General features: G+C 40.7%; 1 protein-coding gene across 1 annotated transcript in view; it reads right to left on the bottom strand.

The window, feature by feature from the left end:
• Positions 1–2,752, bottom strand: part of LOC108424792 (sphingosine kinase 1) — a 41,536-nt gene extending 38,784 nt beyond the window's left edge. The window contains exon 1 of the mRNA XM_017693026.2: positions 2,228–2,752. Within this exon, the coding sequence (XP_017548515.1) occupies positions 2,228–2,690 (463 nt within the window). The 5' untranslated portion in view covers positions 2,691–2,752. The remainder of the gene's footprint in view (positions 1–2,227) is intronic.
• Between the last annotated feature and the right edge of the window lie 13,274 nt (positions 2,753–16,026).

Raw genomic sequence — 16,026 nt, 5'->3', positions numbered from 1 at the left:
TCTGCAGAAGGATGTCTGGTCACTTTTGTTTCGCTTACAAACCCAAAGCCTTCAAGATATCACTAAAGGGGAAATCCAGTGATTTCATGATGAAGTTCAGCACAATGAAATCAAATTATTCAGAGTGCTCCATTCTAGAGAAACTAAGCAGAGAAACTACATGTGTCTTCTGAGGTTTTAGGTGTAATGTTGATGATGATAAAATAGCAGGTAATTCAATAGAAGTAAGTTTTCTTTGGGGACAACTTTGCCTTATAACAACCTGCATGGACCACTGGGCCACAGCTGTATCTTTAAATATCTGTTTCAGGCCAGGATTTTCTCAAATCTACCATAAAACAATCTCTCAGGCATCAGGCAGTGCATTCATATCAACATTTCATATTACAACTTTCTGTGAGTCTGGTTCCTATCACGGCCACTGTAAACAATTCTGACTCCGTAAGTTTCTCTACTTATTCTCTTCTTCATTGTTAGAAATAAAGGTTCGGTGGAGGTACAGTTTTCGTTCATCAAGGCACAAACAATGTAAACATACCCTAAAAAGGTACAACAGTAGTTTTAAGGGCCTTAAATAAGTTTTACACACTTTTATAAAAGTACATACGTTTCCTAACCTAATGTTTTAAAACAGAACAATAAAATGAAAAGCCTGGAGACGAGATACGGTGTGGAGTCAATACAACTTAGAAAATATCATTTCAGTAGATTATGGTCCAGTTATGTTTCCTGACTAAAGGTACTGAGATGTACCCTTGAGGGTACCACTCCAGTGACAGGACAGGTACCAACCAAGTGACAGTTACAGACCTTTGTTCTAAGAGTGTAGAGCTGAGTATTCCACAACAAACCACTCTGAATGACTTTTTATTACCCCCTTAAAATATCAGGCTTATTTTATACTAAGGCTTATCATTCAGTAACTAAAGTGACTTTAAGGAAACTGGCTGAGCTATTTTTAGGTTATACAAGTGTGTAATAAAGTTTTGCTGCTGGCAGGCCATGGGTTAAAGATTGCACTGTGCAGAAGTATAACAAAGCTAAAAATTGCTTATTTTAAAGCTTAGTATCTTTGGCAGATTTTGGTACAGTGCCAACTCATAATCTGCAGGAAAACAACAGAAAAGCAAGAAAAAACTCATGCATTGTTTGAAAACTGATACCAAAACGTACTCATTACATATAGGATTCTGAAATACTAGATAGAGTTAAAACATTAAAATCAAGACAGCTTTCTGGACGCAAGTCTACGTCCACTTTAAAGATGTGTTTATGTCGTGTAGAGACTTCACCTAAAGAACAGTTCTGCCTTTCCGTTCAGTGAAAAACAAAAAGGTTCACAATGAAAAGATCAGAAAACTCACCTGTTTCTGTTTTTTAGGTTACGCGCTTAAAATATGTGACTCTATATTGGTTCTTCAGTAAAGACAATTGTCCTATTTAGGACCATGAGTTCTACATGGAACCATTGTATGCTTAAATAGTCATTTGCATGGTGAAATGGAAACTCGTGGAACTCATGGTTCTAATCAGAATAATTACCTTGGCTAAAGAACCGTTTATTTTAGCTGTGTAGCTGTTCTACTTAGAACATGGTAAAATGGTTCTTCAGATTCATGGAGAACATTTTGTGTATGGTTCTACATTGAACCTTTTTGAAAAGGGTTCTAAGTAGTACCAAAGAGGGTTCTTCTACTGTTACAAGCTGGAAATCATAAGGACAGCAGAACCCTTTTCAAAAAGTTCTATATAGAACTCTACCTAGAACAACTGTTTTGACTAAAGAACCTTCGGAGAACCATCTACTTTAAGTGTGTACCTGTTCTATTTAGAACCATTTGTTGGAAATGGTTCTTCAGATTGATGGAGATCATGTTGTGCATGGTTCTACTCAGAACCTTTTTGAAAACGGTTCTATACAGCACAAAAAGGGTTCTTACGTTGTAACAAGCTTGAAACAGAAAAATCAGAACCCTTTTTGGTGTCATATAGCCTTTTTTCTATAGGTTCTATAAGGTTCTATATTGAACTCTAAAATTTAAAAAGAACTGCCTTGACTAAAGAACCCTTGTAGAAATCTATTTTAAGTGGGCAACTGTAAACAGTTCAGTCCTAATAAGCCTGATATAAACTTTCTAATTTGCATAATATTAGCATAAATTATCATCAGCAAACTTTTCCGAACATTAAAACATTCAGGAAAAAGAAAAGAACCGGGAGCGCGCACCTGTCCTCTGTGGCCGGTTCCGGGCAGAACCCTCGCGTATGGCTCGCGCCCACCGCCGCGCCTCCTCCAGGTTGACGCGTGGGTCTCCGCTCGCGCTCACGCGGAACCGCTGCTCCACTCGCTGTCGCGTGAGTCCCGCGCCCGCCCAGCGCCGCCGCCGCCGGAACGGGTAGAAATACGCCGAGACGTAGGCGCTCGAGCCCGCGCGCTCACCGACATCCTCCCCTTCCTCGTGTTGCCCTTCCTGCTGCTCCCTCAGGTGCGCGCGGCACCCGAGGCAGTCCGCAAGGCTGAAGACGGTGGCGGCCGGTTTCCCGCCACTGCTGCTGCCGCCCGCGAGCCTGCGGACAGAGAGCTCGCGCTCCGACAGGGTGACGGCGTGCCGGACACCCTTCACCGAGAACTCTCCGTACAGGCTGACGGGGCGCGAGGCACCGTTCCTGACGGGCTCGAGCGGCTCCATCAGCGCGGTGTGAAAAAGAGAGAGGAAGAGGGGGGAACACGCGATCTGCGACCCGCGCGCTCATACAGGTACAGCGCGAGACACGCACGAGGAGGACCAGAGCTGGTAATGTAGAGAGTGTAGTGAGAGAGAGAGAGAGAGAGAGAGAGAGAGCGCCTGCGGTAGAAAAGTTTGACACATGGGGTAAACTGAACCGTGGCGCCCCCTGGTGGCGGAATGCACGCGCTCAGCTACTGTTTGCCATCCAACTGCGTCCAGCTAGAAGCCTGCGAGATGCTCCAGGCCACGCCCACTTGAGAAATCACCTGTGGCACACGTGTTAGTTGTGTTCATATAAATAACTTGTAAGGCGATGACAGTATAGTGGGAGCACATAGTCAGAATACAGCGTTTAAGTCTCTGTGTTCAGTCCACGTTGCATCTTGTAAAGGCGGTATTCAGAATACAGTTGTATTCTCACTTTTTTTAGGAGAATACTTTGGAATACTTACCCACTAAATTGACAAAACATACCATTTTTAAATTAGCGCACAACATGTTAAGACTTACTGTAAAGAAAAACTCAAACAATGGCTTCTTTACAAACACTAAAGTCTCTGCTAAAGCCTGAGTGGACTGATAAATCGCTGTGATGAGCCAGTTAAAGTCTCTGCTAAAGCCTGAGTGGACTGATAAATCACTGTGATGAGCCAGTTAAAGTCTCTGCTAAAGCCTGAGTGGACTGATAAATCGCTGTGATGAGCCAGTTAAAGTCTCTGCTAAAGGCTGAGTGACTGATAAATCACTGTGATGAGCCAGTTAAAGTCTCTGCTAAAGCCTGAGTGGACTGATAAATCACTGTGATGAGCCAGTTAAAGTCTCTGCTAAAGCCTGAGTGGACTGATAAATCACTGTGATGAGCCAGTTAAAGTCTCTGCTAAAGCCTGAGTGGACTGATAAATCACTGTGATGAGCCAGTTAAAGTTTCTGCTAAAGGCTGAGTGACTGATAAATCACTGTGATGAGCCAGTTAAAGTCTCTGCTAAAGCCTGAGTGGACTGATAAATCACTGTGATGAGCCAGTTAAAGTTTCTGCTAAAGGCTGAGTGACTGATAAATCACTGTGATGAGCCAGTTAAAGTCTCTGCTAAAGCCTGAGTGGACTGATAAATCGCTGTGATGAGCCAGTTAAAGTCTCTGCTAAAGCCTGAGTGGACTGATAAATCACTGTGATGAGCCAGTTAAAGTCTCTGCTAAAGCCTGAGTGGACTGATAAATCACTGTGATGAGCCAGTTAAAGTCTCTGCTAAAGCCTGAGTGGACTGATAAATCGCTGTGATGAGCCAGTTAAAGTCTCTGCTAAAGCCTGAGTGGACTGATAAATCACTGTGATGAGCCAGTTAAAGTCTCTGCTAAAGCCTGAGTGGACTGATAAATCACTGTGATGAGCCAGTTAAAGTCTCTGCTAAAGCCTGAGTGGACTGATAAATCACTGTGATGAGCCAGTTAAAGTCTCTGCTAAAGCCTGAGTGGACTGATAAATCACTGTGATGAGCCAGTTAAAGTCTCTGCTAAAGCCTGAGTGGACTGATAAATCACTGTGATGAGCCAGTTAAAGTTTCTGCTAAAGGCTGAGTGACTGATAAATCACTGTGATGAGCCAGTTAAAGTCTCTGCAAAAGCCTGAGTGGACTGATAAATCGCTGTGATGAGCCAGTTAAAGTCTCTGCTAAAGCCTGAGTGGACTGATAAATCGCTGTGATGAGCCAGTTAAAGTCTCTGCTAAAGCCTGAGTGGACTGATAAATCACTGTGATGAGCCAGTTAAAGTCTCTGCTAAAGCCTGAGTGGACTGATAAATCACTGTGATGAGCCAGTTAAAGTCTCTGCTAAAGCCTGAGTGGACTGATAAATCGCTGTGATGAGCCAGTTAAAGTCTCTGCTAAAGCCTGAGTGGACTGATAAATCACTGTGATGAGCCAGTTAAAGTCTCTGCTAAAGCCTGAGTGGACTGATAAATCGCTGTGATGAGCCAGTTAAAGTCTCTGCTAAAGCCTGAGTGGACTGATAAATCACTGTGATGAGCCAGTTAAAGTCTCTGCTAAAGCCTGAGTGGACTGATAAATCACTGTGATGAGCCAGTTAAAGTCTCTGCTAAAGCCTGAGTGGACTGATAAATCACTGTGATGAGCCAGTTAAAGTCTCTGCTAAAGCCTGAGTGGACTGATAAATCACTGTGATGAGTCAGTTATTAATCTGAGTGTTATTAAACTCTTTTGAAGGCTTTTCTATTTATAACCTCATTTCCAAAAAACTCGGGGCTCATTTAAACATTGTATTTCATAGTACAAAGACAACAAATCAAATATTGAAACTGAGAAATGTTATTTATTTTTTTTTTTTTTAATATATGCCCATTTTAAATCTGATGGCAACAACATGTTTCAAAGAAGTTGGGACTGGTGCATGTTTACCACTGTTTAATCACCTCTTCTCTTAACAGCACTCATTTACACAACTTTACCAGCCTTTTGTTGTCCCTGTCCCAACTGTTTTGAAAAGTGTTGTTGTCAAATTAAAATAAACACACACACACACACACACACACACACACACACACACACACACACACACACATACCTTCTAAGCCACTTCTTCTGGGTCGCAGGGGGTGCTGAAGCATATCCCAGCCATCATCAGGCAGAAGGCAGGTTACACCTTGGACAGGTTGCCAGTTCATCACAGGGCAGACAGACAGACAGACAGACATACATTCACTCACACCCAGGGGCAACTGACCATGTCCAACTGGCCAGACTGCACGTCTTTGGACTGTGGGAGGAAACCTGGGACACAGGGAGAACATGCGAACTCCACTCAGAGAGGCCCCTGGCCGCCTGGCCGGGGAATCCAACCCAAGCCCTTCTTGCTGTAAGGCAACAGTGCTACCCACCACGCCACCCATAATTTGAAATAGCCATATATTTTTCAAAAAACAATAACATTTCCCAGTTCCAATATTTCATATGCTGTCTTTGTACTATTTTCAATGAAATATAGGGTTTAAATGATTTGCATATTGCATTTTGTTTTTATTTACATTTTTCAGTAGAATTACATGAAATAAACTGCCACCTGTAACAGTGAGAATCATAGTGAGTTAAACTACAAGAGCGTCAACAGAGTTTTTCCCGTGTACTTCATGAATATTCTAAATGTATTCTGAATACGTAATTTTTTTATGCATTGTAATAAAATCCATTAATATACCTTTTGGACAGTCTCTTCAGTTTTCAGCCATCACTACATTTTAAAGCTGGACACCCAGTTTTAACCTATTTAAGTGGTTCAAACTGACCATCTTAAAGACTTCGGATTTGTTGCATGCAAGAGGATTTAGGACTTAAATATTTTTTTTTTCTGCATAATTCAGTAACAGGCCGTCAAAGTCATTCCAAGTGGTTTTCTACAGTGGTGATGATAGGAACCAGAGTCACTGTGTCTACAACACAAATATAGCCATTTTATTTACTGTCCAAAACCACCAGAACCTACACCTATCGCCTGACCATTTTGCCTTACAACACTTCACTCTGCATGTACCTCTGCACTATGAATGGATTTAAAAAAGTCAAAGCTTTCTAAAGTCTATCACAAAACAATGTCTCAGGTATCAGGCAGCGTATTCATAGCCATTTCAGTAAAGGTGAGGGAGCTTTTAGAGGCACTAAACTCTTCAGATGTCTGGTTCTTTCCACTGTTAATCATTCTGACTCAGTAAGCTGCCCTTTTAGTTTTGCTTTGGAGCCACACTGAATTGCACCCGCACTTTAGACCATGCTTATGGATAACAGTGTGTCACACAATGTCAGAAACCACATAATCGGGTCTATCAGAGATTACTGAACAGCCCAACGCAAAAGGAAAGAGGGAACCCTCAGACACCAAGCAAACAATTTAGGTCAAGAAGGAAAACTGTACATTTCAGAACTGAAGGTTTCCTTTAGAGATGCATTTTATCACATATGGGACAAAAAAACTAAATGACATTCAGCTTAGATATTTTTCAAGTCATTCATTCATTGCATTCCATTCAAACGTCGAAAATACCAGAAGCATTTGTCAGCTAAAGAGCACATTGCTCTGCTGTAATGTATCATACGTTACTTGCTTCAGGGGCACAGTTGCAGTTAGCTTGCATGTTCTGACTTGCTTGCACCTGTTGACATTATCTGTGGCCTATGACGGCGCTCAGAGGGCTTGACATTGACGCTATGTCTCAGGAATGCCCAGCGCTGCTGCTATCTTCTTGTAAAAGTGAGACATTACTGTAAAGAATGGGCTGAAAATGGGACTGGACTACAGCCCAAATCTGACATTTAAGAATTTATTTTAAATACTTATAGAAAACAGAATGTCATACAGTGTCAGAAACTACATATGTCTTTTAGAGATTTTTAACAATTTGATGTGGTGTTGTTAGCAACGTAGTTTGCACAAATGTCAGTGGTGGACAAAGTACACAAATCATGTACTTGAGTTAGAGATACTCAAGATAAAAAATTACTCCAGTAAAAGTCCTCCCTTTAGACCTCAACTTGAGTAAAAGTAGAAAAGTATTTGCCTTCAAATGTACTTAAGTATTGAAAGTAAAAGTACTAAAAGAGTAATTCTGGCTCTGATGTCCTGTTATAATTTTTATAACCAGACTGGCTTCATGAACTCATTTCAGGTGAAAGTCCTCCAGCGTCTCTCTTGGTAAACCAGTCTTTTAATAGAACGTCATTAATTAGTGACGCTGACGTCTATTAAAATGATCAGAAGCACAAAACACTGAAGGTAAACAGTTTCCATCAGGGAGAACCGAGTGGCTCTGAAATCACTTTTTACACACAATTAAAGTTTCAGTTTAAGATTACTTTGTAAATTAGTTACAAGTTGAATAAAAACTGGCTTTAAACTCAGGAACACAGATGAGCTTCCTTCCCATAAACCAGCCCAAACGGATTTACTATAAAATGAAATGGTGTTTGTAGAAATTCAGAAAAAAATGTGGTCCATTTACATTTAAAATTAGGTTAGTTCCATCATTTAGGTAGATGTATGTGCTCCCAAATTTTTACGCTGCTGCACTGATGTTGAATCGTGTGTTTTCACTGGGTAGCTATGTGCAACAGGTCAAAACAAGCTCAAAACAAAGTGCGTGCTGTGCCCTGATGGGTGTTCTTGCTTGACACTTCTTTTTGTTTTGACATTTCGTTTTTATGCACACATAAACCTAAAGGAACGACAGATTTTGCATAATATAGAGTAAAAAGTAAGATATTTGACTTTGAAATGTGGTGGAGTGAAAGTAAAAAGTCACAGAAAATGGAAATACTTCAGTAAAGATACACAAAAAACTACTTAAATACAGTAATGAATGCATTTTCTTAGTTATTGTCCACCACTGACAATGCACTGTGAAACAGGCTAATATTAATAGAAAATTTAAACACTTTTGCAGGTCGAAAGGATAGTGTCACGGGCCTGATCTGGCCCAGACTCAAACTCCAACCCACTGGGCTGTTTTCCCTCACAAACCTCAGATAAAGATACAGTCCAGAAGGGCACTTTTATGCAAGGGAACAGAGAATATAACAGAGTGACCTAGAACAGAGAGGGAGACTGGACTGACCTGACAAGGTCTAAACAGTATGGTGCTCTAATTCCTCAGTCAGGACAAATGAGTTTGTTCCAAGTCTGTGCAAGTGACAAATAAAGATGACATTGACTAATCAACTAATGGATGCACTAGTTGGCACTGGGGGCACCTATCGATTAGGCAGGAGCACAGGAGCAGTGTCTGATTCTAGTGAAATGTATCAGCGGCAGACGCAGTAACCTAGTTAGCAGGTCCTAATATAGTTTAACCATGTTTCCCTATAAAGTCAGGACATTTTATCCTAAAAATACACAAAAATAAATGCATACAGTATCTCACAAAAGCGAGCGCACCCCTCACATTTCTGCAGATATTTTATTATATTTTCTCATGGGAAAACACTAGAAATGAAACTTGGATATAACTTAAAGTAGTCAGTGTGCAGCTTGTATAGCAGTGCAGATTTACTATCCTCTGAAAATAACTCAACACACAGCCATTAATGTCTAAATAGCTGGCAACACAAGTGAGTCCACCACACAGTGAACATGCCCAAACTTGCCCCTGTGTTCTTGTCCCTTCCTGGTGTCATATGACTCGTTAGAGTTACAAGGTTCCAGGTGTGAATGGGGAGCAGGGCTGTTAAATTTGGTGTTTTGGGTGCAGTTCACTCATACCGGCCACTGGATATTCAACATGGCACCTCATGGCAAAGAACTCTGAGGATGTGAGACATAGAATTGTTGTTCTCCACAAAGATGGCCTAGGCTACACGAAGATAGCTAACACCCTGAAACTGGGCTATAGGCCGGTGGCCAAGGTCATACAGTGGTTTTCCAGGACAGGTTCCACTCCGAACAGGCCTCTCCAGGGTCGACCAAAAAAGAGTCTACATGTTCAGCGTCATATCCAGAGGTTGACTTCAAAAAATAGATGCATGAGTGCTGCCAGCATTGCTGCAGAGGTTGAAAAAGAGGGAGGTCAGCCTGTCAGTGGGCAGGCCATAAGGTGCACAATGCATCAACTTAGTCTGCATGGCTGTCGTTCCAGAAGGAAGCCTCTTCTGAAACTGATGCACAAGAAAGCCCGGAAACAGTTTGCTGAAGACAAGCAGTCCAAGAACATGAATTACTGGAACCATGTCCTGTGGTCTGATGAGACCAAGATAAACTTGTTTGGCTCAGATGGTGTTCAGCATGTGTGGTGACACCCTGGTGAGGAGTACTAAGACAACTGTCTCTTGTCTACAGTCAAGCAGGGTGGTGGTAGCATGATGATTTGGAGCTGCATGAGAGCTGCCGGCAATGGGGAGCTATGGTTCATTGACGAAAACATGAATTCTGACATGTACTGTGACATTCTGAAGCAGAGCATGATCCCCTCCCTTCAGAAACTGCACTGCATGGCAGTTTTCCAACTCGATAATGACCCCAAACACACCTCCAAGATGACAACTGCCTTGCTGAAGGTAAAGGTGATGGACTGGCCAAGTATGTCTCCAGACCAAACCCAGTTGAGCACCTGTGGGGCATCCTCAAGCGGAAGGAGAAGGAGCTCAAGGTGTCTAACACCCACCAGCTCTGTGATGTCATTATGGTGTGGTTAGAGCATTCCAGTAGCAACCTGTACAGCTCTGGTGAATTCCATGCCCAAGAAGACTAGGCTTTTTTGAAGACCTAGTGATCTAGGTAAAGTGAATAGTGCACCCCTACACTCTCAGAAAAAAAGGTACTACACTGTCACTGGGGAAGTACCCCTCTTGTCACTGTGGTGGTACCCTCAGGGCACCTTTAGTCAGGGAACATAATTATACCATAATTGAAACTATATTTTGTAAGTTGTATTGACTCCACATGCCCCGTCTCATCTCCAGGCTTTTTATTTTAATGTTCTGGTTTAAAACATTTGGTTATGAAAAGGTACAAATATCTACTTTTTCACTAGGAAAAACTCATGTAAGGTACACCACTGGACCTCTAACCAGCTAACTTGAGTCTCAGTTTGATCTAACCCTTGATTTTCTGTGTCGTGTAGATGGTTCAAGTTTTACTGGGATGTATTGCCAAGTCAACTAATACTGCATGCCTAACACGCTCCAGGGCAGGTTAGGTCTGGGATTTGAGATCATAAACAGCTCTTGGACCCATTGGCCGAGCTTCTGACCAATCATGGTCTGATGGAGGTTGACCCCTCTGGTGACTTTTGTGGCATCAATCATGTGAGGTATATCTCTTTTTAGCAGAGGAAGCAAATCAAACTACATAAATATTAATATATAAAGCCGGGGCTGTGTTTTACTGTTATAAATTCTTTATACATATTTATGTGTGTTTCCTTCTTTAAAAAACATCAAAAAAGTCAAAGATTTATGTGTGTGAGGATTAATCATAAAACAAACACAGCAGAATCAAGGAGACCAGCGGCTTATTTTTCAAAGAAGGGGAAAAAAATAATACTATATAAACATATAGACGTTAGAGCATTTCCATCTTTCAGATTTTGTTTAGTGTAACACTAATTTAGTTTTCATTTGGCTGCCTTACTTACATATATTTACGTAAACAAGTTCTCAGCCACTGCCCTGCTTCCTGTTTACACTGATGATGGGCAATTCCACCTCTTTAAATGTTTGTCTCATCCCTCTGTGGTGTGTTCAGGCCCTTCCCCCCGTCTTCCCCTCTTCTCCACGTTTGAGATGTGGTGAAGAAGATGCTGTCCTTGGCAGAAGTCAGACCTCAGTGTGGTTCCTCTCCCTGACCAGAGAGACCATTGGGGGGGCAGGGAGGAACCCTCCAGGGTTATTTTTGTTAGCTCAGGCCGTAGGCGGGCGAACGCCCTGATGCATCTCTGTACAGTGATTAGAGTGTTGGTGAAAAGAGGTGGCAGAGGTTTGATTTAGTGACCATGTTTCAGCACCAATGTGTCACACTTTCCCAGGCTATGTTCACGAGCTGTAGTACTGAAAAAAATCAGGGGAATTAGTAGCAAATATACAATAAAGACTAAATAAAGAATAAGTTTACAAATATGCACAGATGTTGGTTCTTGCAAAAAATAGTAAATTTGTAAAATATGTGCGATATGTCCCCTTTTGCTGCATTATGTTTACTTGTTTAAATCCCAAAAAGTCGGTTTTTGAACTATGACGAAAGACTGGGAAGGGACATGGTTGGTGGTTTAAGGCTGTAATTGGGATATTTTCAATTTTCTGTTATTTCCTGTGGTAACAGGTTCAGATTCCAAAGCTGCTTTATCATCAACCTAGAATATCCACAGACTAACATTTTGAAAGGAATGCACACCATTAGGAAGGAGATGCTACACTGAGAGGCATTACTACATCCCTAAATAAGGGCTTCTTCAAGGGGTCTTTAGTAAAGCCAGTGGTTTAATATGGACCACTTACTAAATTAGTTCACACTGTTGTCCCACAGAAAAAACAAAACAAAACAAAAATTCTCATCTGTTTAAACCCAAGGCATTAATTGAGATAGTAGTAAGCTTAATACATAATATCATTATTTATAGGGTAGTTTCTATTGGGAACACGTTACACTTGTGAAAATAATACTTATAGTGTTTGTTTGCATTGCTGACACATTAAAATAAAGAAGCTTCATTTGGGCTCCTAACATGTCTTGGCTGATTGTGTTCCGTCTTATATCTGGAGTTGGAGGAAAATTGTGTAAATTGGTCTTTTCACTGAACCATTGCTTTAAATTTACTGTAAGTGAAATATAAAACAATATTATAAATAAATCATGCTGCTCTTTCAACCCTCGCTTCAGTGATCCTGCTTCTGTGGCTGCACAAGAGCGTGATGTTATAATTTATAATTAAATCTCCACATCTGCTTTGTGATGTGTTGAGAATTCACCACAGAGACTAAAGCTGTGTGTCTCAGCCATTATTGATCTGTCATTGTTGAGGAAAAGAGTGATGACCCTTTAAAGTTTACTGCACGGTCACAAAGACGATGCTGCATTCATGCTGTCCCCTGGGATGCAGGACTGATGTTGAGAACTGGAAGCAGATGTTTGTCCATGGTCATACACCAACGCTCTGGGATCCCCTAGCTGTTTAAAATGTTTTAGTATGTGTGGGCTTTGTGTTGCTGATTTAAAGCTGCACTATGTGAAACTTTTTGGGTTTTTTTGGGTCAGAGGCACAACCCACATTACAAATTGCTCCTCACATTGCAAGCAATTTCACATTTCCACCAGAGAGGTCTCCAAATCCCCAGAACTTACGTAGTGCAGTTTTAATAGAATCCTAAATAGAAGGCTGTTTAGATTTGGCCATTATTTTGCAAGCATTGTATGAACAGCTGATAAAAGCCCTAAATTGGGAAGAAAGCTACAGGCTGCATATGTTTTCTCCATTTGTTGTGATGTCAGGACTTCACTACATGCTTTTAACTAGAGAAGGGCACTTCAGTCAGACTGCAGTACATTGAATAGCACTCAGCATCTTGTGATAAGCATAGTAAATGACATGTGCCTTGACTTTACACAGAGAAAGGCAGCTAATATAAAGTCTTTAAGATAAACAAATGAACGCTAGAAATCTGTTTTTCAACTCAGCAACCTCTTTCTCTGTATAATGCTGTGTTGCCTGTTGCACTTGGAATGAACTTGTTGTTTGTAGTGGATCTGGCAACCAACAGATACTCTTCTCTGTAAGCTACCGAGAGAGACAGAGAGAGAGAGAGAGAGAGAGAGAGAGAGAGACTATGAGAGAGAGAGAGAGGCTATTATTATCTAATTACTTTGTTCTGATTATGTCCCCAAACATTGTGTCCTAATAAAACGGCACTAAATTGAGCGCTGAAGTCTGTTTTAGATTAGATTCTAGACTCTATTAAAGCTCTCTGTCTGCCTCAGGCTTTTTCAGCACTGTTGCATACCTGTAATGGTGGCATTAGCCCATTAGCCATTTCAGGCTGCGTAGAGAGCAAATTTAAGATGAGTGCACTAAATGAGAATGAGGAATAAATTAGGCCAAATAAATTATCTCCACCTCAATCACGCAGTAAGGTTAATTTTAGTAAGACAAGCACGGTTTAGTGTTTTCCTGCAAATGTGCCTCACTCAACACATTCAATGTTTAAAGGGAAATTCCACCGATTATTCAAAATTTCTGCGTAATCAAATGGTGAAGATGTGAATAAAGTGAGTGTGTTTACATGCACTCAGTAATCTGATCATTTGGCAGTTATTCAAATGGTCATGTACACACCATACTCTGATCTAGAAATCTGATTAAGAAATCTGATAAAGACAGCAGGATTTTAGGTCAGAAATCAGATTTCTCAGTGCAGGTAAACTCTTACTCTGATTTCTTTCAGATTTCTCAGTCTGTGTGTGCGTAAAACTGCAATATCAGAAATTGTCAGGAAAAGTGACTTGGTGTTTTCAAAAAAGCTGTGATATGAAGTTTGAGTTTTAAGTTACGTTTACATCACGTCTTTTTCTGTGATTTGATTGACTGGTTACAAAGCAGGAATCTGATTCCTGCCTGACTCATGTAGACCCGGGTTTCCCCATTATCGGATTACTCAAGTGCATGTAAACACGTTGATTGGATTACTGACAAAATCAGAGCTGTTAAGTTTCTCTACAGTTAATCATTTTACAACAAATCACTTATTTATTTACATATCAGTGATGAAATATGCCAAAATTGTACAAAAATACAGTGCAATTCCCCTTTAATCTAACACAAATGCATCTGATCTAGCCAATCAAGAGCTTCCGAAGAACATAATTAGGTGGTGCTGGTGTGGCTCTAGCTACTGGTCTAGAATATTCTCCAGAGAAATCAATTGTGATGCTATATTGGTGTCTTTCTGCTGTCACAGGGCTGATCTAAATATTTATCTCATTAGCAAGTCCTTCCTTGATTGAACTTGAAGTGAGAACAGGGAAGGTGCAGGGCAGTATGCCAGGACCAGGGTTGGGACCCAGTGCTATATCTTATACATTTAAATGCAATAGGACTAAATAAAATATCTTCATTTTAGGTCAGCAATTGGTTTCTAGTCAGTAAATATTTGTGCCCACATATCATAAATCAATGTCTGAAGCTTTTCCTCTTTACCAAGCACAAGCCTGTAGTAGCATTTATCTTCCACTAGATGGCAGTAGGTGATTTGGAACCAACAGAGATCAGCAAGGGCTGATGTAGTTTGTAGAACTTGCTTTGAACTGTTGATGAACTGCTTGTGGTCTGAGGCATGAATGCATAATAGCATGCACAGTTGAAAATGAATTATGAAATATTTAGCATACGGTTCAATCAGAGGTTTCTATGGAATTAGAAAGTAATGTACCGTAGTTGTTCTATTTAACCAGGGGAAGCAAAACAACCCCCCAAAATCTAAAAGCATCACAAATTTTAAAATATTTTTTAAATGATTATATCTGAGCTCAAAGATTGGGAACAGGCATGGCAGCACCTAATAATAATAACACATAGAATTCAGTGAAAACCACATTATTCACTTTATGTGAATGGAGGCAATTTTTCTATACGCTCTCCGAAATAAAGGTACTTAACTGTCTTTGGGGCAGTACCCCTGTTGTCTGAGGTGGTACCCTCAAGGGTACATCTCAGTACCTTTAGTCAGGGAACATAGCTGTACCATAATCCATTGAAATAATATTTTCTACGTTGTCTTGACTCCACACACCCTGTCTCGGCTCCAGGGTTTTTATTTTATTGCCTTGGATTTAAAACTTTAGGTTATTAAAAGGTACAAATACAAACTTTTCACCTGGAAAAACTTATTTAAGCAGCACAATTGGACCTTATAACCACTGTTGTACCTTTGAAGGTGCATTTACATTGTTTGTACCTTGATGAACAAAAAACGTGCCTGACCTGACTCAGACTTAAGAGAATTGAAACTTGACTTAGACCTGCACTTCAGAGACTTGAGACTTGACTCAAACTCACACCATAAATATTTTATTTTTATTTTTTATTCAAAGCCCAAAAGTGACTCAGACTTACACTTTAGAGATCTGACCTGGACTTGAGACTTTACTCAGACTTACACTTCAGGGGCTCAAAACTGGACTCATACTCACACTTCTGAGACATGAGTCTTAACTTAGACTCGCACCTCAAAGACTTGAGACTTTACACTGACGTATACTTCAGAGACTCCAGACTTGACTTGCACTCCCACTTCAGAGACTCAAGACTTCACTCAAATTTAGACTTCAAAGATTCAAGACTTGACTCTAAAGTCACACTTTAGAGACTCAAGAATTGACTCAGACTCACACTTCTGAGACATGAAACTTGACTCTTGAAACTTGGCTTATCCCAGGCTCACCCTTCAGAGATTTGAGACTTGGATTTTCACTCCAGAGACTCGAGACTTGATTCAGACTTGCAGACACTCGCGGCTTTTTGTTTTAAAAATGTTTTAAAATCCATACAACTTTAAGGGAACATTTGTTAGGATTCTGGCGGACCGATCCTATTGGGCTAATTTATTTTCCGTGACCGGACTTGAGTGGGTATATTTGCTCAAACGATTTGTGTTTTGTCTCATAGTGGCGCATCACATTGCTGCTTTTAATAATCGCCATGGTCTCAGAACATATGAGACATATTGGTTTCAAACTGCCCAAGGGAAGAATAAGCAGGTATGATTCTGTCCATTGTTGGTTAAAAGCTCTGTTTTCATTGTCCCCTTTTCCCT

This window comes from Pygocentrus nattereri, chromosome 30 (genome assembly GCF_015220715.1).
Source record: "Pygocentrus nattereri isolate fPygNat1 chromosome 30, fPygNat1.pri, whole genome shotgun sequence".
NCBI classification, from domain to species: domain Eukaryota; kingdom Metazoa; phylum Chordata; class Actinopteri; order Characiformes; family Serrasalmidae; genus Pygocentrus; species Pygocentrus nattereri.
This window is presented reverse-complemented; position numbering and strand designations above follow the sequence as displayed.